Raw genomic sequence first — 25,325 nt, forward strand, 5'->3', positions numbered from 1 at the left:
GCTAGCCACTTTACGTCGTTGTAAACATTCACCAGCCAAACACTTTCAGAGTATTTCCAATACTACGAAATGCTTTGATATGTCAAAACGATGGTATCTAGTACCTATAGACAAAAATATTGCAGGTTTTCAATACTATAGTTTCTGCAGTACTTCACTATCAAACACAGCCTAAACCTTAAAGGTGAGATGATGTAGGGCGCAAAATCTTTCTTTAATACTGCATTGGCAAGGTCTTGAACTCAATACTGCGTTAGCACGAATTCAATCAACTAATCCAAAAGTTCAAACTATAAGAAATAAGTGGATATTATATCACATCTACTCGCACAACACGGACTGAAGGTTGTTCTGCCGCTCTCAGTCTTGGCAGATGCCGGTGCCCCTGACATTGTTATTGGTTTGGTGACTAGCGATATGGCTAGGATCCAAAGGTTAAGTGGAATAGTACTCCCTCCGTTCACTTTTGTAAGACGTTTTAGGCATTTAAGATAACACCCAAAACAGTTTAATTTCAGCTGTCTTAAACGTCTTACAAAAGTGAACAGAGGAAATATATTTTATTTGTTTCATAAAAGGAAAATTCCAGACCATTCGAGCGCACGACCGAACCGTCCAGATTCAGCCGTGGGCCTAATTCTTCCCCAATTCTAAAAGCCCCCCGTCTCTAGACATCAGTTTCGTACGCTCGCTTACACGACTCGCAGATCCGAGGAAAGAAAAGCAAATCGTGCCCAACCAAACCCTAGCCCCCTCCCCAGCCCATGGCGAAGTTCGGCGAGGGCGACGCTCGGTGGATCGTGCAGGAGCGCGCCGACGGTGCCAACGTCCACAACTGGCACTGGGCGGAGCGCGACTGTCTCGACTGGTCTCGCGCGCTTCTCTCCAAGCTCCTCGCGGGCCTCCCCGTCCTCTCCGGAGAGGGCGGCCTCACCCTCCGCACCACCACCCTCGACAAGCTCGATGGCGAGGCCTACGTCAACATCCGCAAGGGCAAGGTCATCCCAGGGTACGAGCTTTCCCTCACGCTCGCCTGGGAGGCCGATGCCACAACCGAGTCGGGGGTCGTCAAGGTCACCGGCACCGCTGAGGTACCCTACCTCGCTGACGAGAACGCCGACGAGGACCCCGAACTCCGCATCACTGTTCGCGGTGACGACGGCCCCCTCGCGCGCCGGGCCAAGGATGCCTTCATCGCCCATGGCAAGCCTCTGGTTATTACGAAGATCCGGGATTATGTCGCCGCCATGGCGAATGGTGGCCCCGCCAAGGACGAGATAGATTCTAAGAAGATTTCCACCAAGGCTGCCCCAGCGGCCGGTGGCGCAGCTGTTGCTCCTGCTCCTTCAGTGAAGGTAACAGCAGCGCCAGTGCAGGCGCCAGCAGCTAAGGAGAAGAAGGCGAATGGCAAGGATAAGGAAGGATTCAAGACTATCGAGATGACAGAGAAGTTCAACTGCCGCTCCAAGGACATCTATGAGATCTTGATGGATGACAACAGGTGGAAGGGTTTCACACAGAGCAATGCGAGGATCAGCAAGGATGTTGGTGGGCAGTTTAGCCTCTTTGATGGGTCCATCACAGGTGTTAATGAGGAGCTGCAGGAAGGGAAGCTGATCGTGCAGAAATGGCGGTTTGGGAGCTGGGCTGATGGCGTCCATTCTACAGTAAGTTCTATGCTCAAAGACATCATTATGACATTGTGCTTGCTTGTGTTATGTAGTTGTACCGCTCCACCGTTCGGTATTTGATAGGGATGCATGAAATTGGCTCATGCTGAACCAAGTTAGCTTAGGCTCATCTAACAATGAATGAACAAGATTGGATGTTTGATTATATGAATTATTACTTTCATACAGTTAGACGTGCTGGTAAGAATGGGCCATCTGCGAATTCTACTCCCTCCGTTCCTAAATATTTGTCTTTTTAGAGATTTCAAATGGACTACCACATACGGATGTATATAGACATATTTTAGAGTGTAGATTCACTCATTTTGCTCCGTATGTAGTCACTTGTTGAAATCTCTAGAAAGACAAATATTTAGGAACGGAGAGAGTAATAAGCATAGAACTTGAGCTGTTGACTATTTACAGTTACAATTTACTTTCCCACTCCTTTGTACCTCCTGCCAAGTACCATCTGTGGGTAGCACCATGTTCAGCAAAAATTGGCATCTCTAGTATGGCATTTGAGGTTGATATAATTCAGCATATGATCAGTACTATTTTGTTTTTATGATGAGAGGAGAGATTTTCATATATCATACCAATTACCATGGACATATTATCTTCTAAGATTCTAGCCTTGTAGCCTTGTAGGTGGACTGAATGCTAGGCCTTGTGTAAGGAATGTCTGCCTGTTGCCATAGAATTAGTCTGTTACCATCAATGTGGAGTGATACAAGGACTAATGAGTCCAGTCTACCATTTTTAGAACATGAGTCCTAGCTAGAAGAATGGTTTCACTTCATATTGTTTTTTTTTTTTTTGCAATGAACTACTAATGCTGACCTTATATACTGTATTAATACTGATTCAATTTGGGCGATGTAAATTCTTGGAACGAGATCCTCTGACTTATCAAGGGATGTCAGAGTAGCTACAGTGGCCTAACATTCCTTCCTTGCAGTTATATCTGCATGCCGTAATATGCATATGGTTATTTGCCTACGTGCTCCATGTCTCTTTTCCTAGCTGCCTTACTAATAAATACTAGTGCTTAATATGCTTGACCAGCTGATATTTTCATCTTGCTAGTGATGTTCTGTAGATATAAAACGTCACATTTTTCGTTCAGGAACATAACCTCATTGTGCTGTAATGCAGGTCAGGTTGGTGTTTGATGAGCCTGAGTCAGGAGTGACAACAATAAAGCTCAAACAAACTGATGTGCCAGAGGAAGACAGGTACTTCAAGTTTTTGTGTTTTAAACTTTTGAATTGGTTAATCTCTACCGGTTTCGGCTCCTGTTGAAAGTCCTGTGTTGCCATTTCCTACTGCAGGTATGGGAACTCAACCGTGGTGGAGAACACTGAGAGAGGCTGGAAAGAGCTCATCTTCCAGAGGATACGTGCAGTGTTCGGTTTTGGGGTCTGAAAAAGCATCTTTGACATCCAGCTTCAATGAAGTCGATCCTGCCTTTTCATGGCTATCCATGTTTTGCTGTCTTAGTTTATTCGATGCTGATCGACACACAAAACTTCGTGAACTTCCGGGAATTGAAAAATACTCCGTGTTACCTTGTATTCATCACGCTTGGTTGTGCTTTGAAGTCGTCACTCATGAAAGTTTGAGCTTGTGACTCATGTAGAGGCCGGCGAAAGATGGTCGCTGAGTGACTATTATTTTTATTCCTTGCGTCTGTATGACATGGTACCAGATAAATTGTATTGAAGTTTCTAGTTCTACAAGCACCACTACGAGTGCTGCTTTGCTAAAATGTCGTGGAAAGCCTCGAAAATAAGTGTGTGCGCGCGCATTGACAATATAAGATTTACTGCCCTGCTATATTAATATAGCAACCACCTGATACAGCCAGAAGTTTGATGCTGGGGCAAACAACACAATCACATCCAAAAGAAATGCTGGCAGCACCGGATGAACGAAAGCTGAAGCATCCAGCAATCGTTGGGCCGGATGAACGAAAGCTGAAGCATCCCGCAATCGTTGGGCCCACCAAAACATCCACCACGCTCCAATGCCATCGAGTCGCCGCGAACCAAGCAACACGGTACACGCAGGAAAGAGGGGGAGAGGTACTCCCGACCCACCGGAAACATCCACCACGCTCCAATGCTATCGAGTCGCCGCGAACCAAGCAACACGGTACACGCAGGGAAGCGGGGGAGAGGTACTCCCGATGTCCTTTCAAGAAGGTTGATGGCGCCCGCAGGCGTCATCACTGTCGGTGTCAAAACCGGCGGATCTCGGGTAGGGGGTCCCGAACTGTGCGTCTAAGGCGGATGGTAACAGGAGGCGGGGGACAAGATATTTATCCAGGTTCGGGCCCTCTCGATGGAGGTAATACCCTACGTCCTGCTTAATTGATCTTGATGATATGAGTATTACAAGAGTTAATCTACCACGAGATCGTAGAGGTTAAAACCCTAGAAGCTAGCCTATTGTATGATTGTATGTTGTCCTTCGGACTAAACCCTCCGGTTTATATAGACACTGGAGGGGGTTAGGGTTACATAGAGTCGATTACATGGAAGAAGATCTACATATTCGTATTGGCAAGCTTGCCTTCCACGCCAAGGAGAGTCTCATCCGGACACGGAACGAAGTCTTCAATTTTGTATCTTCATAGTCCAACAGTCCGGCCAAAAGATATAGTCCGACTATCCGGAGACTCCCTAATCCAAGACTCCATCAGTAGTCCCTGAACCAGGCTTCAATGACGATGAGTCCGGCGCGCAGATTTGTCTTCGGCATTGCAAGGCGGGTTCTTCCTCCGAATACTTCATAGAAGATTTTGAACACAAGAATAGTGTACGGCTCTGCAAAACAAGTTCCACATATCACCGTAGAGAGAATAATGTTTCCACAAATCTAATCTGCTGACACGTTTAGCAATATGACATCATGCCATGGCCCGATCATTATTCGAACCGTTTTTCTCAACCAGCACTGCACATAACGCGAGGCGGTTTTCTTAACACGTCTTGTCGAAGCATAGATCGTGTCCCCTTATCACAAGATTCTCATCAATACGGGTATGGGTAACCCAACCGCGCCATCAATTACGGCGTTCGGAGAATAAGCGATTTTACCAGGTAAGTGGGGAGGCGCATCGCCTCTTCTGCCCTTATAAAGGGACAAAGATTCACCCTTTTTACCCACGCCTTCTTCCTCCTTGCTTATCCATTCTCGCACACTCGAGCTCCAGCGCCCAAGTTCGCGTCTTTCTCCTCAAATCACTCCAAGCATGTCCAGAGCGGAAGGCAAGTGGATGGTCTCCTTCGTCACGGAGGAGAACATCACAAAGCTACGGGAAGCCGGATATCTGGCCGCGGACATCGCGCATCGGCTGCCAGATGCGGGGCAGATCATCCCTACGCCCAAACCCCATAAGAGGGTAGTTTTCCTTACCCACTTTGTCCGCGGACTGGGATTTCCCCTTCACCTGTTTGTCCGCGGGCTCATGTTCTACTACGGGCTGGATTTTCATAATCTGGCCCCCAATTTCATCCTCAACATCTCGGCGTTTATTGTCGTGTGCGAGGCCTTCCTCCACATCAGGCCCCACTTCGGCCTGTGGCTAAAGACCTTCAATGTTAAACCGAAGGTGGTGGTCGGCCAGCAAGCAGAGTGTGGAGGCGCCATGGTGGGCAAAATGCCTAATGTCACCTGGCTCGAAGGCTCCTATGTGAAGACCATAAAGGGGTGGCAATCGGGGTGGTTCTACATCACCGAGCCGCGCGACACCAACTGGGTGGCAGCCCCCGAATTTCGATCCGGAATCCCCACGTGGCTTATTTCCTGGAAAGAGAAGGGCCTGTCCCAGGGTTCTCCGGTAGAGCTAACCGAACTCCAAACCTGCATCAAGAACACGATGAGCAAGAAAATCAAGCTCGTCAACGTAGTCCAGGTCATGCTCATCCGTCGGATCCTCCCGTGTCAACGACGGGTATTCAATTTGTGGGAGTTCGACCCGGCCAAGCACCAGACGCAGCGAGAGCTTTTCGACACAACGCACAAGGACGTCTGGAAGGTGCTGTTCAAGGGCGCCGAGGTACCTCCTCCCCTTACTGAGGATCGCGGACTCAGCGCAAAGCGCCATGCCAATCCGATAAGTTTTTATATCTCACAGGATATTTATTTGCCCCAGTTTAATCATGTGCGGGATCTAAGCTCCCATGCCACTAACAGGACTGGGTAGAGACAACGGAGCAGATCGATTGCCCAGCCCCTCTACCTGAAGATCCTGCAGATGCTCTCCTAACGGAGATGCTAGCTCCGGCGCCTTACGAGGTGCTGGTGAAGAAGGCCACAGGGACCCAAAAGGGTCTCCGGTGCAAGGTTATATCGGACTCATCGCCCAATAACTCCGAAGCGCACTCCTCCCGCGAAAACAAGGAGGAGGAAGAGAAAAGTTCTCCCCCCCCCCCCAGCCGGGGGAGACAAAAAAAGGAAGGCCGCCCCAACCGGGGAGGCCGAAGGGTCCAAGAAGGGAAGGACCCTCCTTCCGGACTGCTCCACGACGGCCGCCTACAGCGACGATGAGTGGTTACCCAGGGACAAGCCCCTGGCGAAGTCGTAAGTATCCGGATACCATAGTAATTCATGATATGTTTTATTGCACTGCTTCTCCTTACGCCGAATATGATTATGCAGTCCGTCCCGAGCCCGTCTCGACGTATCTTCGTCGGACGGTTCTTTGGACTCGTCGGATATGAATAGCGATTCACTTCCGACCGCCTCCACCCCTTGCCCTACAGACAACGTCGAGGTATTGTCTCAAAAGGCACCAAGCCGAGGGGAGGTAGTCCTGGGGGCGCCTCGAGGCGACCTTCCGGACCCTAGGCGCAAAGGGAGCAAGACTCCCACGGGCTCCAAGTTCGGCCCCCAGCTGAACACTGCGCCGGAACCTTCGGTGGTTCCGGACTCCGGTAGGCGATCCCCCGTTAAGGGGCGCAAGCCGCCCGTGCCGGTGGCCTCTGTCCATCCAGAGGCACCGGACAACTTGCTGAAAGCGCTTCACGGCACTTCCATCGACGAAGAGCACCGCACTATCATGAGTGCGGTGATCGAGAAAGTTCAGTCCGCCAAAAACGGACTAACCGAAACTTGTGCCAGCCTCCTAACAGGCTTTCAGGTAAGCAATCAAAATATAGGAAAATATTACCGCATAGACAGTAGCCCCTGATGCTCTTTTTGGCGTTCGCGAAGAAAGGCCGAATAGAGGATCAAATAATGACTCAGGAGTCTAATCAGAATATGTCTATGTGCATATGCAGGCTTCACTGCTGGCCGCTGCCGCACGTACTGCGGAGATCGCTGCACTGAAGCAGGACCTTGAGCGGTCCGAGGAAGAGCTCGGCCTTACCAAGACGCAGCTCGAGGAGAGCAAAGGTAAGCAATACCTTGTCTACATATTAAAAAGAAATTCGGTTGTAAAGTAATAGGATCATCATGAATTTGCCAGGGGCCACGACCGAGGTGGCGACACTGAAGAAGGCGCTATCCAAGGCCAAAGACAAAGCGGCCAAGGAGCGCATTGAGCGGGAAAAGCAAGAAGCCCGGGTAGGCGAGGTGTAGCAAGAGCTCGAGGCTCTCGCCAAAAAACACGAGTCATTGGAGCTTGACTCTAAGACGCGAGAGTCCAAGCTTGCGAAGACGCTCGAAAGCGCACAGAGCACCAAGGCTGAAGCCCACAAGGCCCTCCAGGAGATTGATGCGGTGAAGAAGATAGCAGCGGGTAAGGCATTCATTATGCAAAGCAAGCATGTGAAGGAAACTTTCCTTTTACTTACCCGAGTTCGGAGCTCTCTAGGAGCGTTCGCAGATCTTCCCCGTAGTGTACTGGATGCCGCGGAGTTTTACCGAGCTGAGGAGGGGAGCTCAATGGAAAAGTTGTTATGGTCTCAGTATACTGGGACCGAACACCCAATGCCCTTGAGCGACCAGCTAAAGCAACTGGTCGAGCTTCACAAGGTGGCCGAACAGGCCATGAAGGGTCTTATAGTCCGGATGTGGCATGGCGATCCCCTGCCTAGCAGCTACTTCAGTCTGGTGAGGCGGCTTGTGGATGCCTGCCCATGGCTTGAAGTCATAAAGTGGTTCGTCTGCATCGAGGGTGTGCGTAGGGCTTTTGCCCGGGCGAAGGTGCACTGGGCGAAGCTGGACGCCATAAAGCTGGTGAAGGAGGGGCCGCTAGAGGGCAAGGAGCATCGCTGCCCCGAAATGTATTATGACAGTGTCCTGAAGGGTTCCCGCCTTGTGGCGGAGGAATGTACTAGAGATGTAATTTTTGAATGAATATGCTCATGTGATCCTGTAATGTGAAACGAGTTCATTTGCGCTATGCAACGCTTTTTGAATTTAAAATATTACCTTCTGTGCGGCCGTTTATAAAATCTGATAGTTGGCCAGTCGTCGGCTTCTGCCCCCATGTAACTAGTACTGGGGTGTTCGGGATAAACCTGAGCACTCTTTATCCCAATTTTGGGTCCTTCAAGGGAGGTGTTCAGCACAACGAACCAGGCAATCGGACTATAAGGCTTTATCACTCTCACTTAGCCATAGAAGTCTATAATTTTAAATTTTGGCGAAGCCCCTAGTATTCGGAAGGCCGAATTGGGGCGCTATATACGCCTAAGTGGGGCAAGGCCGACTCCTCGCCTGAAGCGGAAAAAGTCTTTAAGGACTTGAGACCTCTTGAACAGCGACCAGCTCTCACCTTATCATGACAGTCAGTTTTCGGCTTTCTCTACTGAGGTGCTCGTCCGAAAGAACCGGGACACAATCGCAGTAGTTCTCCCAGCGCTACCTTAGCCAATATAGCGGAATGTAAGGTACCAAAACATGGAAGCCGGGCAAACCCAACTATTGACCCAAGACATGATTTGGAGCTGATGCATATAATGCTATAAGTTCGGGGTGCCGCACTGTCGAAAGTGTTTGGACTTCTCACGCCGTATTATGGGGTAAACGAAAGCCCCTGGCGTACTGATCGTACCAGAATGTACAGGTGCAAGTTGTCGTAAATGAACATATAAGAAAAAGGGGATGGATAATGCAATAATAGACTGATGTTATGCATTGTTATTTAAATAATACGCCGAAGCGTACTGATACAAGTAGTGCAATAAGCAAAAAATAGGACTATTTGACATGTCCTATCCAAGGGCAAGCTGCGTATGGGTAATAAAAAGCAGGTATATCAATTGTTAGTAGAGACCACCTGGGGGTTCCCTTGTACGTCTTAGCTTCTTGCCTCCTTGGTTGTTCCTTCCCGTAATATGTCCGGCAATCATACTGCCGGAAAGGGTTTCCAGAGAGTAGGGTCCTGAAAAACAAAAAATGATAAAGGTATACAACCCCTAGGGCGGTTAAGCTGCATTGTGGGACGTGCCCCGATCGTGCCCCCGCCTATGCCCATGGTATTTTCAGTGCGTAATTATGTACGCGCGGCACGGATTTCGTCGCTTGACTGGGACTGGGACGGGGGCCAAATTGCTAGGCGAGCTCTGAACGTGCCAGGCGATCTTGTTGCAGGTTACTCCGGACTCGCTTGACGGTGTCCGGGGGCTGTATCGCCGAATTGGCGGTTTGCCTTAAAAGGCTACTTTGTGCTTCTGCGGCGAGGGCCGCAGTATACTCTTTCGTGCAGAGCGAGCGTTCTGTGTTTCCATTGACTGTTATGACCCCCCTAGATCCTGGCATCTTGAGCTTGAGGTATGCGTAATGTGGTACCGCATTGAATTTTGCAAATGCGGTTCGCCAGAGCAGTGCGTGATAGCCACCGCGGAACGGGACGATATCGAAGATTAACTCCTCGCTTCGGAAGTTGTCCGGAGTTCCGAAGACCACTTCCAGTGTGATTGAGCCCGTGCAATGTGCCTCTATACCTGGGATGACGCCCTTAAAGGTGGTTTTGGTGGGTTTGATCCTCGAGGGATGTATACCCATTTTGCACACTGTATCCTGATAGAGCAGTTTCAGGCTGCTGCCGCCATCCATAAGGACTCAAGTGAGGTGAAATTCGTCGATGATGGGGTGTAGGACCAATGCGGCAGATCTGCTATGACGGATACTAGTGGGGTGGTCCCTGCGATCGAAGGTGGTCGGACAAGAGGACCATGGGTTGAACTTTGGGGCGAGGGGCTCCATCGCATAGACGTCCCTTAGTGCATGCTTCCGTTCCCTCTTGGGAATGTGGGTTGCGTATATCATGTTCACCGTCTTCACTTGTGGGGGGAACCTCTTCTGTCCCCCGTGTTCGGCGGCCGGGGCTCCTCCTCCTCATCACTATGCAGCCCCTTGTCCTTGTTTTCGGCATTCAACTTGCTGGCCTGCTTGAACACCCAACATTCTCTGTTGGTGTGATTGGCTGGCTTATCAGGGGTGCCGTGTATTTGACACGAGCGATCAAGTATGTGATCCAAACTGGACGGGCCCAGAGTACTTCTTTTGAATGGCTGTTTCTGCTAACCGGATCTAGAGCCTCTGAATCCGGCATTGACTGTCGTATCATCGGCGTTATCGCCGTTGTTGCGGCGCTTGTGTCTGTTACGACGTGGTCTTCCGTTGGCATCTTTGGTATCCGAAGTGTCCGGATTCCTTGATGTGTTGTTGCTGCGAGCCAGCCAGCTATCCTCGCCCGTGCAAAAGCGGGTCATGAGTGTCGTGAGGGCTGCCATAGACTTCGGCTTCTCCTGGCCGAGGTGCCGGGCGAGCCACTCGCCACGGATGTTATGCTTGAATGCCGCTAAGGCCTCTGCATCCGGACAGTCGACGATTTGGTTTTTCTTAGTTAGGAATCATGTCCAGAATTGCTTGGCCGATTCCCCTGGCTGCTGAGTTATATGGCTCAAGTCATCAGCATCCGGTGGTCGCACATAAGTGCCCTGGAAGTTCTCAAGGAATGCGTCTTCCAAATCCTCCCAACTGCCGACGGAGTCTGCTGGCAAGCTATTCAGCCAATGCCGAGCTGGTCCTTCGAGTTTTAGTGGGAGGTACTTGATGGCATGCAGATCATCACCGCGAGCCATGTGGATGTGGAGGAGGAAATCCTCAATCCATACAGTGGGATCTATTGTACCATCATACGATTCGATATTTACGGGTTTAAAACCCTCCAGGATTCGTGATCCATAACTTCATCAATGAAGCATAGGAGGTGTGCGGCACCTCTGTGTCGGGCTATATCACGACGCAGTTCATATGAGTCTTGTCTGTTGTATTCAGCCCGGCCGGATTTACTTTTAGTGTATCCGACGTGACGGTCATCGTCCCGCGTTGGCGCGCGCCCCCGTGACCCATATATCGACCTTGTATGTTTTGCCATGCTTTCCAATATGTCTCGCAGGTCCCGTGTGTTTCCCCGGGCCTTGGTATTTTTGTTCGAGTGGCGGCGGGGTACAGGGTGAACTTCAGGCTGAAACGCCTCTCTGGCTCGGCCACGAGGTGGCCGGTCAGCCGCATCGTACATTGGTGATGTAGGTTTCAATGCTTCCTCCTCGAGTCGGGGTAGCAACCTGCGCTTTGGGTAACTCTTGGAGGGGCACTCGAGTTCGTATTCCTCGGCCGCAAGGACTTCGGTCCATCTGTCTGCTAGCAAATCTTGACCAGCTCGAAGCTGTTGTTGCTTTTTCTTCATGCTATTTGTTGTGGCTATAAGCCGGCGCTTGAAGCGCTCCTGCTCGACGGGATCCTCAGGCACGGTAAATTCTTCATCGCCGAGGCTCACCTCGTCTTCGGAGAGAGGCATGTAATTGTCCTCCTTCGATTCTCTATTCGCTGCCCGCTCTGGAGGGCTAGCTTGTTCACCCTCCCGCTCTAAATCGTGCTGGAGGAGATTGTTGTCGTCTTTGGCACTATCTGGAGTGTTATTGCCTCTTGTGCTGGTATCACTACTTTTGCTATGGCGGGACTTAGAGCGGCGCCGCTGACGTCGGCGCTTAGGTTGCTTCTTGGATGGGTCATCCCCCACTGTCTCGTCGCCATTGCCTTCTTTGGGGGTGTCCACCATGTATATATCATATGATGAGGTGGCGGTCCAGCGCCCCGTGGGCGGTGGTTCCTGTTCGTCTCCTGCATCATCGTCCATACCGTTGATGTCTTCGGAGTCGAAGTCGAGCATGTCGGTTAAATCATCGACAGTGGCTACTAAGTGGGTGGTGGGTGGGGAGCGAATTTCTTCGTCGTCCGCGTCCCATTCTAGCCGGACATAGTTCGACCAAGGTTCTCCTGACAAGGAGAGAGACCTTAATGAATTTAGCACGTCGCCGAAAGGTGAGTGCTGAAAGATATCCGCGGAGGTGAACTCCATGATTGGCGCCCAATCGGATTCGATAGGCACGGACACAGGCGGCTCGGAGTCCGTGGCCAGAGATGAATCCAGTGGTTTGGCAACACGGCTCTCGTAAGGGGTGAAGTCAGTATCCGGCTCTATCGTCACTGAGAGTGCGGCCTCCATGGCGGGATCTACCACCCGTCCTCGGATGGCGCAATTTTCTTTGGATTGAAGGTCGGAGTAGTTGCAGGTGTAATCTCCTGAACACTGTCCGACGGCAGAGCTAAATCATGCTCGTCGTGATCGTTCGGCGCACCTGACATGGGCTCGAATCTGTCGAAGATCAAGTCTTCGCGGATGTCGGCAGTGTAGTTTAAATTTCCAAACCTGACCTGATGGCCAGGGGCGTAGCTCTCGATCTGCTCCAGATGGCCAAGCGAGTTGGCCCGCAGTGCAAAGCCACCGAATACGAAGATCTGTCCGGGGAGGAAAACCTCGCCCAGGACCGCATCGTTACCGATGATCGAAGGAGCCATCAAGCCTTACGATGACGGCACAGTGGAACTCTCAATGAAAACACCAATGTCGGTGTCAAAACCGGCGGATCTCGGGTAGGGGGTCTCGAACTGTGCGTCTAAGGCGGATGGTAACAGGAGGCGGGGGACATGATGTTTACCCAGGTTCGGACCCTCTCGATGGAGGTAATACCCTACGTCCTGCTTGATTGATCTTGATGATATGAGTATTACAAGAGTTGATCTACCACGAGATCGTAGAGGCTAAAACCCTATAAGCTAGCCTATGATATGATTGTATGTTGTCCTACGGACTAAACCCTCCAGTTTATAGAGACACCGGAGGGGGCTAGGGTTACACAGAGTCGGTTACATGGAAGAAGATCTACATATCCGTATTGCCAAGCTTGCCTTCCACGCCAAGGAGAGTCCCATCCGGACACGGGACGAAGTCTTCAATTTTGTATCTTCATAGTCCAACAGTCCGGCCAAAGGATATAGTCCGGCTGTCCGAAGACCCCCTAATCCAGGACTCCCTCAACCGTGTCGGTGCCGGGCAGACCCGAAAGGGATTTTGCCCTACCCCTCATACCCACAACCCAGAACCAACCGGCGGCTCCACCACGCCAACCGCCCACCAACCTGCGCCATCACAGTCACGAGGACACCACCGTCGTCTCTCCACCGCACACGTTGCGAGGCCGGCCGAACCAAACGAGACCACTAACGACAGGGACCGGGAGAACGACAGCCACGTGGGAGGTTTCATTATTAAGTCCACTTTAAATCCCATCCTCGACCTTTCGACACAGTTTCATGTTACCATCAAGACAAGTTCACATTATAGACGATTTGAAGTGTTTTTTTGTGACGCTGCGCGGAGGGAGTCGAGATGACGTTGGCTCTAAGGCGTAATCGTCCTGGAGGAGCACCTTTGTCTTCTCCTCCCGCGATGGCATGTACGGATTCGGTGGGGTGGTTGGCAAGGTTAACTTAGTGGTGTTTCTCTAGAACAGAAGAGGAGCGGCCGCGTTGCCTCGGAGGGCAGGAGGCGGTAGCACCCATGATGATTGAATCCCTCTTTCATCGCAACCGGTGGTCCATCAAGAAGAAACTCTTCGGTCAAGGGCATTTGCAGGTCATCGCTGCCACGAGGTCGACCGTGCCGGCTAGAGCTCCTTCACACTCTGAGGTCAAACGTGCCGGCCATTGCTCCTTTCTGGTCTGAGAGAGTCACATGCCGCTTAACCTTTGTTTTTGTCGTCCTCGACGTCTAGTGGACCGCTGTTCGCGGCCATGATGACTAGCAGTAGATGCCATCGATGGCCACCTTGCAACTTTGCGTGGACTATGAGCTCACCGCCGCATTGTCCAACAGGTGCTCAGCGACGCTCGATCTCCATCATCTCTGCATCATAGGCGCAACTCCACCCCATCTATGCCCTTGATGTCTCCCCCAATGACATCTCCCCCCTCCTAGCATCATGTCTCCCACCTCAGCTCACACTCGCAGCGCCCTTGCGAAGGTGGAACAAGAGATGGTGCCCGTGATGGGTGCCACTCCTACTCCCTCACATATGGGCGATGCCGCTGCCTGTTGCTCTCGCATATGGCCGATGTACTGGAATTGCACATGGTTTAGTGATAGCTGAATAAGAGTATCGATTCCACGAAGAGATGAGGAAATGGTCTTTTGCCCTTTATTGAGGTTTATCGGAATGGGGTTGGAAATATTGCAAGTGTGTGAAGGCGAGAATTAGAGCTGCAATAGGGATACATAAATGTTCTCATGGAGTCCGGATTACCCACTAGTACTTATGATACTTAATTGTTGTAAACACAATATTGGGTTCACATACTTAATCCGTGTTACATGTGTATTGTGTGGGCGGATCCAATAGCTAGATAACATTTACCATTATAGAATCTTTGCAATTTGAACCGACTCAAGATAGCTGCGGTGACATGCAAAGGAGAAAACAACATTGGGAAGTCGGCACAAAATTTGTTAATCGGAACATTCAATTGAAGCCTGAAGTGCACAACTTCTAGTTCTTATTCTCCATTACTGTTACCACAATTTCAATTCATACACTCAAGTGATCATGCCTTGTTACATATCGGTCCATGTCACGATGGCGAGTGTGTGTCGTCCGCCACAGGCAACGTAGTTCGCTTGCCATAGCCCTTCGGAGCTGGTGCTGGTCTTTGGTGGCGGCAAGTTTATGGGCACTTCCATTGGGTGACCCGTAGTCACCTTCCTACCGTCGCCTAGACGGCCATGATCGCCCCTCCCATACTGCAAACAAAGAAAGGGAAAAAGGATGAGCATAAATAAAGCTCATTAATAAAGAAATCCACTGGTTACAGACAGTTATGTACTCACTCTTTTCCGGTTTATAGGGCTCAATGCAAAAATCTCACCAACCAAGGTAGATGATAAGTGGTGAAATACTTTTTGTAGTTTGCAAAAGCACCAATTAATGCTCTTGTTTTCTTTAGAAAAATATGTTTACCAATGCATTGGTCAATTTTCTCTTAATACCTGCATGCAATGATTTAATGCACCTTGGATCTGAACATGTGATGAGGAACAACCAAATTGAGCCTTATAAGATGAAAAAACTAAAATTTTAAGATAAACCCTATAAACCGGAAAGGAGGGAGTACTATTCAAATGTTCCTACAAGAGAAGGGCTTATCAGCAAACATTATTGGCATTGTCAGCAATATGACCTTTCAAAGCTAAAGAAAACAGTGGGGTTTCTAACAAACATGGTAAAGAAAATAATTTTAAAAGCATACACGTTTTGCTCTTTACTCGCTCCGTAAACTAATATAAGAGCATTTAGATTACAAACGCTCTTATATTAGTTTAAGGAGGGAGTAGTACCTAACCTAAGCAGTACTAACTTGTGCCATGGGTGATAATCATACAACTTTTTCCGAAAAGGAGGATTACCCCGGCCTCTGGATATCACATGAATCATGATGTTTCCAAAGCATATCTATGACCCTGAGAATATGAAAATTCCTCAAGCAATTCATATTACTAGTGCAGATAGTTGCTTCGTACAAGGAGGATTTGTGGCTCTCATAGCATTAAAAAATATATCAGGAAATTTCAAAAAATTCTGAAATTTTGGAATATCAAACTTGGGTGCACATTGTACACCCATATTCAGTTTCGTGGGGAATGGACGCCCATGATGGATCGTATGTCGGACCGTATTCCTTCGCCACGGATACTACCACGGGCACCCATTCCCCACGAAACGGAATACGGGTGTACAACGGGCATCCAGGTTTGATATCCCAAAATTTCAGAATTTTTTGAAATTCTCTGATATTTTTTTTTAATGCTATACTCATATATGGGTGTGTGGCACCTGAGAGCTGCAATGCATTATCTTCTTGCGATGCCTATAGTAGAGGTACCCATTTCGACTGGTTACAATGGTCAGTGAAACAATATCAACTAATAACAATGCTTATACCATATTTTGTCTGTCCTAGTTCTGGTAAACCCAAAATAGCTTTAAAACTATGTTTAATTTATTTTATCTGCATAGCTAACACCTCCAAAAGTTGCTTATTCTAGCTGACATATCCAAAAACATATTTACAAGTAGTGCATGTAAGCAACTCCAAATTTTCTACTTACAGAGAATATTCGGCCATCACTGGTTAGCACAACCGAATGGGTCCCTCCACATGATACCTGCAAGCATTTAGAAGAGTGAACTCAGGTGCTGAACTTGGAAACAAACCTCAGTCAGACGCTTATAGGCGACAGACAATCAAGAAATTCAATACAACATTTCAGGCCCATGTTAAACTACCTGAACAATATCCTCTCCAGCTAGAAGCTGAACCTTTAGCGGCACCATGTGACTGCTCTTGTCATCCCCAAAGCCGAGCCTCCCATGTTCTCCTCTTCCCCAAGCATATACCTGCAGAGACCGCCAAACAGATGATTGTGCCAAAGCATATTCAAGCTCGTGTTCGAGCAGTAAACATATGGAAAATGGTTAGTTCCAACTAAGAGTTCAAAATACATTTTCCTTCATCAGTTTAACAATCACGAATTTGGAACCGGACTCATTTCTTCTAATTTATGCATAGCAATTACCAAAATACATTTGTTTCAAACCTAGAAGATTCGCAATTGCCCATTGAACAAAACTTCAGAATAGTAAATACATGCTTCCTAAATTTAGTTTTCAACTGATATATTCACTATGTCAATTCGCTGTTATTTCTTAGCCTTCTTGCTCTGATGGCAGTACCACACCAAATGACAGTTGCATTGTGCTTCTCTTCTCATCATTATTCCAGTGGTCACAACTAATAGCTTCCTGCATCCATACACATTTGCATGTCCGCTCTACTATTTATGCAGAAAATTTGGAACGAACTAGGTGTGACCTAACTGAGCAGCCAACATTGAGCCAGTCAGTTATTTGCATGTCCGCCAACATTGAGCCAACAGATGAGCTCAACTTCTTCAAAGCTCAAGTCTAGTTAGCTTTATATCTTTGCCGGAGTTTCTTATGGACATATTTTGATCATGAATAGAAGGAATAACAAACTTGTCAGATTATATTGATTCTCAAGCCCATTAAAAGTTATGACATGAATGTTCTCGGTCAAGAACTATCTGGAATCAATCAACCTTCTCTATTCTTCTATTGCTATACATACTAGTGTATAGGGAGAGATCAGGTGCTCCAGTGCCTTAGATGCTCCGGTGATACGAGCTATCGGAAGCCATTGGATCTCAGATCCGAATGCTCCTAGGGGACTTTGAACATTTCTCAAAAAAGCCCTTCGAAAGTCTGAGAATCACGTGCAAGTGTAGTAGCCCCCCAGATGTCATTGGATCTGAGATCCGACGGCCCGGAAGCTTGTATCACCTACGACGCTGGAGCACCTGATATTCCCCCTGGTGTATATGGGCCGCACACGCACACCTCAAGATGGACGATAGATATCTATAATCCACATGCTGACAAACACTCTTTTGTTCCTGACCCCTTCATTATGCAATCAGCTATTTTTCCGAGGAAGTAACATGGATTAGCTTCAGTGTTCCCTCGTCAAGCCTCTCTTTTATGAAAAAAACGATCTACACATGCTTTGTTCGGTCATGCCGAACTAGATAATTTGCAATGTTGATTGCTGACTTGTTAGAGCAAGTCTAGCAGACCCCGCATAACGCGCGAACCTGCATAATTCCGGCGAGTATACGGGCTCGGCCCAATTTTCTGGCCAGAACAGAGCCCGTATACTCGTCCGGCCCGTAAATATTTTTGCCGCAGCCCGCAAACGTTACCCCTGAAGCAGTATAACTACGGGTTTGCGGGGCAGATGCGGGTCGAAACCCTATCAGCCGCGTTTCCCCCCGATTCCCCACCACGCCGCTCGATTTCTCGCCGCCGGCAAGCCTGCGAAAGCCATGGACAGCTCTAGGGATAAGGCGGAGCGCCGCCGCCACGCCAGATCTGATGCCACGCGCAAGCGAGGGGCGCGTCTGTGGCTCAACCCTTGTAGCCGGCCGCCGCCGGCGTTCGACCGCCGCGAGCTAGACGAGTTCGATCGCGAGCTCGCTCGCCGCCGTCACGCCACCTCCGGCTCCTGGTCCGCAGGGAGCTCATCCGCGGGCGCATCGAGCTCGCGGCTCATTCCGGTGAAGAAGGAACCGAAGGAGGAGCTCTCACCTCGCGTCGTAGAGCCCGATGCGCCGCCGCGCCGAGGCGTCATCGGGCCCGAGGACTACCTCCCCCCGAGGCATGAGGAGCTCCTCGAGCGCGTCTTCCTCGAGCGGTCGGCGAGGGAGCAAGAGGAGATGGAAGAGCGCATCCGGGGCGAGCTCGAGTACAAGCGGCTCTTCCTCCAGACGGGCGTCGCCGCGTCGCAGGCGCACGCGTCCAAGGAGGCTGACCTGTGACTGATGAGAAGGCGGAGCAGGCGAAGTTCTACATCGACCTCGACTCCTCCGACTCCGATTGAGCGCCGCTGCTGGGCAGCTACTGCACAAGCTCCGGTGAGCTCAATTTTGTGTAGTGATACGGTAGCGTAGGCCCGGTCTAGCTCCGGCGAACTTATATGTATGCATGCTGTGTACGAACTTATGTGAAAAAGAACTAACTATGTGAAGAACTATCTATGCGAGCGAGCTCCGGCGAGCTTTTCCTTAAATTTCTCACGCAAAACGAGTTTTTAAAATTTTACGGGTTTGGATACAGTTTCTGTTCTGCCGCGGTGATTTTGAGCCTGCATAAACGCCCCCGTGCAAACTGTACAGTTTACAGTTCGGCAAAATGTGGGGTCTGCTAGAGATGCTCATATCACACCAGAGCTTCAATGCTCCTCTCTTTAGTAGCCTTAACTCTGATATGAGGCCTTTCATCCACAGCATCTCGCACAAACAAAAAGACATTGCTCTATATTCTGCTTCAGTTGTAGATCAGGAGACCACCGTCTGCTTCATCCTCCTCGCAGGTTTACTCCAACAAAGACACAAAAGCCAAATGTTGACCTTCTGGCATCAATGCAACTAGCCCAATCAGCATCACAGTAGCCCTCTACATTTAAGTGCCCACTGGCCTTAAACAATAGACTTCTTCCATGACTCCCTTTTAGATAGGGCAATATATAGTGTGCTGACTTCTTGGGCCATGCATGTAGCGGATGACCACACTCACTGCATAGGATGTCAGGTATCGTGTGGCACAAAAAGATGAGCCAGACTACAAGCCATTTGTAGTTCTCCCTACAATTGGACTTCCAGATCGTGCATACGATTGATGATTTGGCTCGATAGGAGTTGAAACAGCTCGACACCCAAGTATTCATGCACCACTAAGAAGGTCCAAGACATACTTCGGCTGCAAGAGAACTATCCCTTTTGAGGATGTTGCAATTTCCACTGCCTAGAAAATACCTCTGTTGGCCAAGGTCCTTAATCTCAAACTCTTTGCTTAAGGTCTGCTTTAATTGTGACGTCTCAACAGTATCACCCCTTATAACAATGATATCATCCGCATATACTGCAAGAACTGTGATATGCCTGCCGGAGTTGCGCTGTAACTATCGCATACCACACATAGCACAATGAAATTGATCAAACCATGCCCATGGAGATTGCTTAAGCCCGTACAATGACTTTCTCAACCTAAGGAACTTTCAATGAGTTTGAGATGTACCAAAACCAGGTGGAATTTTCATGTACACTTCCTCATGAAGATCACCATGAAAAAAAAAAGCATTTTTCACATCGAGCTGGTATGAAGGCCAACCCAAATTTGCTGCACGTGATATCAAAGTTTTCAGGGTACTCCTCTTTGCCACAGGTGCAATGGTCTCATCATAGTCAATTTCATAGGTTTGGCTATAACCCTTTGCAACAAGTCTGGCCTTATGTCTCTCCATCTTACCATTTGACTCTTGCTTCGCGGTGTAGACCCATTTGCAATTACCTGCCTTTTCCCTTTTGGAAGCTCTACAAGCTCCCATGTATTATTCTTCTAAAGGGCTGGCATCTCCATCATCGCTTCATCCCACTCAGGATCTTGCGCTGCTGCTTTCCAATCAGTTGGGATTACTGACGATTGTTAGGAGGCAATGAAGGCTCTATACCTAGGTGACGGTGAGTCATATGACGCATAGTTTTCACTTTTCAGTACCATGCTCAAAACCGTACCTTCCAAGAGGATTTCCTGCCCCAGCTCATGGTTCTTTCCTCAAGGCAATAGGCACATTCATTCAATCATCTATGACACGCAACTGACTCTTAGATGAGTCCACTTCATCAAGTACTGGAATCTAATGTCGCTGATGTTGCTCCCCCTGCAATTTGACCTCGCCAACTACTGGGATTTGTTGTTCATGTTGCAATTTTATCCTTGCATACGCAACTAAATTTGACTCCTCATTGGGCTTTCTCCATCTCTTCACTCATAGGTTTTCTTCTTGCATACACCCTCAAAGTTTCTTCCTCGTTTGACTTCTTGAATCTTTCCTCACTCATACGACATGGAAGTGTGCCAATCACAACTCTCGATGGTTTCTCTTTCTCCACCGGCATTGCTGCAGCTTCATCCTCTCAGCCGCCGCCACCTCCGTACTTCCTACTCTTGCTTCCATCCGACCACCAGGACCTAGTGAAAGGACAAGTGCTCCCTGGGTGATTTTGATAATTAATGTCAACATATCTCTTGTTGGACTAATGCTTTCATCTAGTATGCTTCAGATAAGTTCAACAATGGAGTGGCATGGACTAGAGGATGTGGAACCCTTTCGAGATGATAAGGACAAAGGATTGGCTCAAGCTCAAAGCTCAGGACTCTACATTTTTCATTTTAGTGATCCAAGATCATATTGAGTCCATAGGAAAGCCAATACTATTAAGAGGGGGTGAGGTGTTGCTTAATGGCTTGCTTGCTCAAAGTGCTTAGTGATATGCTCCACAGCCCTCAACCACTTTCTCATATCCACATATGTCCCAAATCAAAAGTCAAACTCGGCCCCACCGAAATTTTCTATCCGGCGCCACCGAGTTCTCTTGACATAGCCACTGCCAGAAACCCTAATCAATTTGGTCTCACCGATAGGGATCTCAGTCTCACCGAGATGGGCTTGCAAACTCTCTGTTGCCTATTGCATTAATTTCGGTCCCACCGAAATATGAAATTGGTCCCACCGAGTTTGCTTGGCCAACTCTCTGTTTAGCTTATTACCAAAATCGGTCCCACCGAGTTTGTGTAATCGGTCCAACCGAGATGAGGCTTTACCCTAACCCTAGCACATCGGTCCCACCGAGTTGATCATGTCGGTCCCACCGAAATGCCTAACGGTCACATTATGAACCAAATCGATCTGACCGAGTTTTATGATTCGGTCCCACCGAGTTCGGTGATTTGTGTGTGACGGTTAGATTTTGTGTGAAGGCTATATATACCCCTCCACCCACTCTTCATTCGAAGAGAGAGCCATCAGAATATGCCTACACTTCCAACATACATTTTCTGAGAGAGAACCACCTACACTTGTGTTGAGGTCAAGATATTCCATTCCAACCACATAAATCTTGATCTCTAGCCTTTCCCAAGTTGCTTTCCACTCAAATCATCTTTCTACCAAATCCAATCCCATGAGAGAGAGCTGTGTTGGGGAGACTATCATTTGAAGCACAAGAGCAAGGAGTTCATCATCAACACACCATCTATTAACTTCTGGAGAATGGTGTCTCCTAGATTGGTTAGGTGTCACTTGGGAGCCTCCGTCAAGATTGTGGAGTTGAACCAAGGAGTTTGTACGGGCAAGGAGATCGCCTACTTCGTGAAGATCTACCCTAGTGAGGCAAGTCCTTCGTGGGCGATGGCCATGGTGGGATAGACAAGGTTGCTTCTTCGTGAACCCTTCGTGGGTGGAGCCCTCCGTGGACTCGCGCAACCGTTACCCTTCGTGGATTGAAGTCTCCATCAACGTGGATGTACGATAGCACCACCTATCGGAACCACGCCAAAAATCTCCGTGTCTCCAATTGCGTTTGCACACTCCAATTCCATCCCTTTACATTCTTGCAACTTGCATGATTTACTTTCCGCTGCTCATATACTCTTGTCATGCTTGCTTGATATGTATTGTGAATGTTTGAACTTGTGCTAAAACCCCACTTCAACTTAAAGAATTTAAAAACTGCAACTTTTCTTGCTAAGAGTCTATTCACCCCCCTCTAGACACCTCTTCTCGATCCTTTCACCTAGCATCGCTGCCAACTGCCAAGACCAAGTGCTGCCGTCTCCTCCGGCAGACCCACTCTCGCACACTGCCGGCCGCCGGCTCCATTCCTGCACAACTACTCCGCCTGGGCCTGTTGGCCTTTTCCCGGAGCTTGTTCCCCGCTGCGCTGACACCCTAGGCGCCCGGAGCTCCACCCCATGCTGCTGATTCACCACGGGCGACCTGCAGACCCAACATCTTCTCCCACCTGTGCTCTGACACAATCTTGTCGTTCAAGAAATATCTAGAATCAGTCAAGAGTCAACCTTCTCCATTCTTCTCTCTTGCTTTACATACTAATGTATATGGGCCACATGGGCCAGGTAACACACACACACACACACACACCAGCCAACAGTGGACAACACCCTTCATGAATAATCCTATTATGCAAGAACTAGTACGCGAGAACAGTTTGTTGCTCCCTATAGCCGTGTCGTCTTTCACCAACATAAAATAAAATAGAACTGTGTCAAAACTGGCGGTTCGGTCAGAGAACAACAAAGCCTTTCAGTCCCAAACATATTGGCATAGGGTAGAGTTGAAACCCATAAGATCTCAAAACATGGTTCCGACACGTGGATAGCACTTCCACGCACCCATGTCCATGGCTGGTTCTTTGGTGTTATTCCAGTCTTTCAGGCCTCTCTTTACGGACCCACCCATGTGAAGTTTGGTCTACCCCGATCTCTCTTGACATTATCAGAATGCTTTATCCTTCCGTTATGCACCGGCGGTTCGGTTAGAGTAAATAAATTTTATCATATGATGATAAACCAGTTTACAGAAAGAAAGAAAAAAGGAAATACCTCTCCTTCTTTAGTTAATGCGGCTGAATGCCAACCTCCAGCAGCAATGTCAACCTGCAAATAGATGTGGAAAATATAAAACAAGAAACAGAAACAGGACTTTTAGGATTCATAGGCCTGGTAAGGAAAATATGTGTGCATAAGTATTTGTGATTTATCAGCATCTAGTGGTAGCCTGGTAGGCCATAATCAATATGAAATTATTTACATAGGCAACATCGAACAAATGTAAGTTCCACAAAAATGGCAGAAATTCAACGATTAGTACCAGAGGTGCTATATGCTTAACTTACTGCGAGTCAACATGAATTAACCTGGGATCCAATGGACCAACTTTTTTTTTCTTTTGCTCAGCTAGAGTCTAACCAAGCCTTGAACCAGGCTTGTTAGGTAATGTCTTCATACACCTCATTAATGTTCACCTTGATTTAGAAAGGATGACAGAAATAAGAAGCAACAATCCAGTGTGGCTCACCAATGAGAGGTTAGATAGCCCTTCAACACGGATCGGTTGTGATCTCGGTTGGGTATCTCCAATCCCCAGCTGGCCATATTCATTATTACCCCATGCCCACAAGATTCCGTCTACTGACAGTGCCAAATTATGGAATGCCCCTACAGCAATCATGCTCACTTGTTCAAGCCCTTGCACACGTACTGGCGTAGATATTTTTTTGCTGAAAAGAAGACTAACATCGTCAATACTATGATACAAGGACAAACACACCAAAAATATAAAAATGATTGATGATTTCAGTTGAAGTCACAGGCGCCATACATATCACCCGGAGGCCACGGTTGTCCCCAAGTCCAGACATGGCCTTCTTGTGTCAAAACCACTGAGTGAGTCCCCCCCGCAGCTACCTAGAGTCAATGAAAGAAAACAGTAAACCAGAAGTTAATGATGTTGAATGGAAAGCAGGAGTGCAGGACTGAAAAGTTCTAGCATCATTTTACTAGAACATCAGTATTTCATTTGGACATGGCACACTGTAACAGTTCTAACAAAAAGTTATCCTATGTGTTCTCCCAGCCTAACACAAGTTGGCAACAAGTATGCTGGTGTTGACAGTAAGATGCAAAAAATTGCTAGTCACAATCCTTAAAACATGCATAAAAATGACTAAAATCCCAAGAACATTGGGACTGGTGCAAGTAGTACATGATAGGAATCTGATTCCATTCCACTCACTTGCCGAACTTTGAGCTTGAGAGCGCATCGCTGTGGGATGGGGATGTCCCTCCTGAGTGCCCTTGTGCCATCTTCCTTCCTCTCAGGCTCCTCCCCGCACTGCCCATATTCGTTGCCCCCTGGAACATGGGCGCACATGTCATGTAATCAACCAATTCCGAAAAGAAAAAACCAGCCAAGAAACCGAGTTCCCTTACCCCAAGCGTAAGCCCGGCCCTTGTCGTCCACCGCGAGGCAATGCCACCCGCCGATCGCTGCCTGGCACCAAAACCCAATGACACACGCATTACAAAAGAAGCGAATCGCATTTCAAAAGAGTGATCATGCGCTCACCTGCACGATCTTGACCCCGATGAGGGCGTCGACATGCGCCGGGGAGCTCTCTGTCTTGGTCTCCGGCGGGTGCCCGAGCGTTCCCCGCTGATTCCACCCCCAAGTGAAGAGCTGCAGAGAAACGGCGGCCGCCAGCGAGAAACCACATCAAAACAAACACTGTACTGTATAGAAAGGAAACGAGTGCAAGAAGGAAGCGGGGCAATGGAAGCGTACGCTGCCGTCGTCGCATATGGCGAGGGAGTTGCGGCTGCCGGCTACGACGGCGGAGACGGCGTACGCATCCAGAGCGCCGATGCAGCGGGCCCAGTCCTTCTCGTCGCACCGGCCCATGCCCAGCTGCCCGTCTTCCCCCGAACCCCTGCAAAACCCAACGAAATCAGGCGCCACATCTCAGGGACAGAGCGGCCGGAGGGGGCGAGCGAGGAGGCATCACCATGCGAGGACGGCTACGGGGCGGGAAGGCAGCGCCATATGGGGTGGGGGGAAGGGGGGAGGGGCGGCTCGGTGTCTGAGGTGGCCGGGAAGCGGTGGGGAGATAGCGAAACCGCAGCGGCAAAACAAGAATGCAGCGCTGGAGGCTGCTTTTGTTGCGGCCCTGTCCGGGAGGGGAGGTGGGATTGGGGTGGGTGAGGAGGTGAGGGCGCCTACCTTTTGCGCGTGTCTTGTGTGGGTTTTGTGCTCCGCGCAATAGGGTTTTGGAGGCGGGGAGGCGGTGGATTCCACGTC

The 25,325-nt window shown here is 49.0% G+C and overlaps 2 protein-coding genes across 2 annotated transcripts; one reads left to right on the top strand and one right to left on the bottom strand.

The window, feature by feature from the left end:
* Window positions 1-670: 670 nt before the first annotated feature.
* On the top strand, window positions 671-3,412 carry LOC119327531 (activator of 90 kDa heat shock protein ATPase homolog). The gene is made up of 3 exons (XM_037600630.1): window positions 671-1,667; window positions 2,829-2,908; window positions 3,005-3,412. Exons 1-3 carry the CDS (start codon window positions 765-767, stop codon window positions 3,096-3,098), a joined length of 1,077 nt encoding a protein of 358 aa, XP_037456527.1. The 5' UTR covers window positions 671-764; the 3' UTR covers window positions 3,099-3,412.
* A 10,962-nt stretch (window positions 3,413-14,374) lies between these two features.
* LOC119329204 (ultraviolet-B receptor UVR8-like) lies at window positions 14,375-25,240 on the bottom strand. The gene is made up of 11 exons (XM_037602209.1): window positions 25,033-25,240; window positions 24,813-24,957; window positions 24,597-24,707; window positions 24,461-24,521; window positions 24,264-24,382; window positions 23,850-23,935; window positions 23,547-23,748; window positions 23,072-23,125; window positions 16,319-16,429; window positions 16,141-16,197; window positions 14,375-14,775 (listed from the first exon to the last, which is right to left on the bottom strand). Exons 1-11 carry the CDS (start codon window positions 25,068-25,070, stop codon window positions 14,590-14,592), a joined length of 1,170 nt encoding a protein of 389 aa, XP_037458106.1. The 5' UTR covers window positions 25,071-25,240; the 3' UTR covers window positions 14,375-14,589.
* Window positions 25,241-25,325: the final 85 nt, after the last annotated feature.

This window comes from Triticum dicoccoides, chromosome 7A (assembly GCF_002162155.2).
Source record: "Triticum dicoccoides isolate Atlit2015 ecotype Zavitan chromosome 7A, WEW_v2.0, whole genome shotgun sequence".
NCBI classification, from domain to species: Eukaryota; Viridiplantae; Streptophyta; class Magnoliopsida; order Poales; family Poaceae; genus Triticum; species Triticum dicoccoides.

Bases quoted from the DNA above. Each gene is read 5' to 3' on its own strand.
- LOC119327531 (XM_037600630.1), top strand. From the start codon at position 765: ATGGCGAAGTTCGGCGAGGGCGACGCTCGGTGGATCGTGCAGGAGCGC. The intron at 1,668-2,828 runs GTAAGTTCTATG...GCTGTAATGCAG, and splicing joins CTGATGGCGTCCATTCTACA to GTCAGGTTGGTGTTTGATGA. The intron at 2,909-3,004 runs GTACTTCAAGTT...TTCCTACTGCAG, and splicing joins GATGTGCCAGAGGAAGACAG to GTATGGGAACTCAACCGTGG.
- LOC119329204 (XM_037602209.1), bottom strand. From the start codon at position 25,070: ATGGCGCTGCCTTCCCGCCCCGTAGCCGTCCTCGCATG. The intron at 24,708-24,812 runs GTACGCTTCCAT...GTTTCTCTGCAG, and splicing joins CCATATGCGACGACGGCAGC to CTCTTCACTTGGGGGTGGAA. The intron at 16,198-16,318 runs GTAGTTTAACAT...AAATGCTTGCAG, and splicing joins CTGGAGAGGATATTGTTCAG to GTATCATGTGGAGGGACCCA.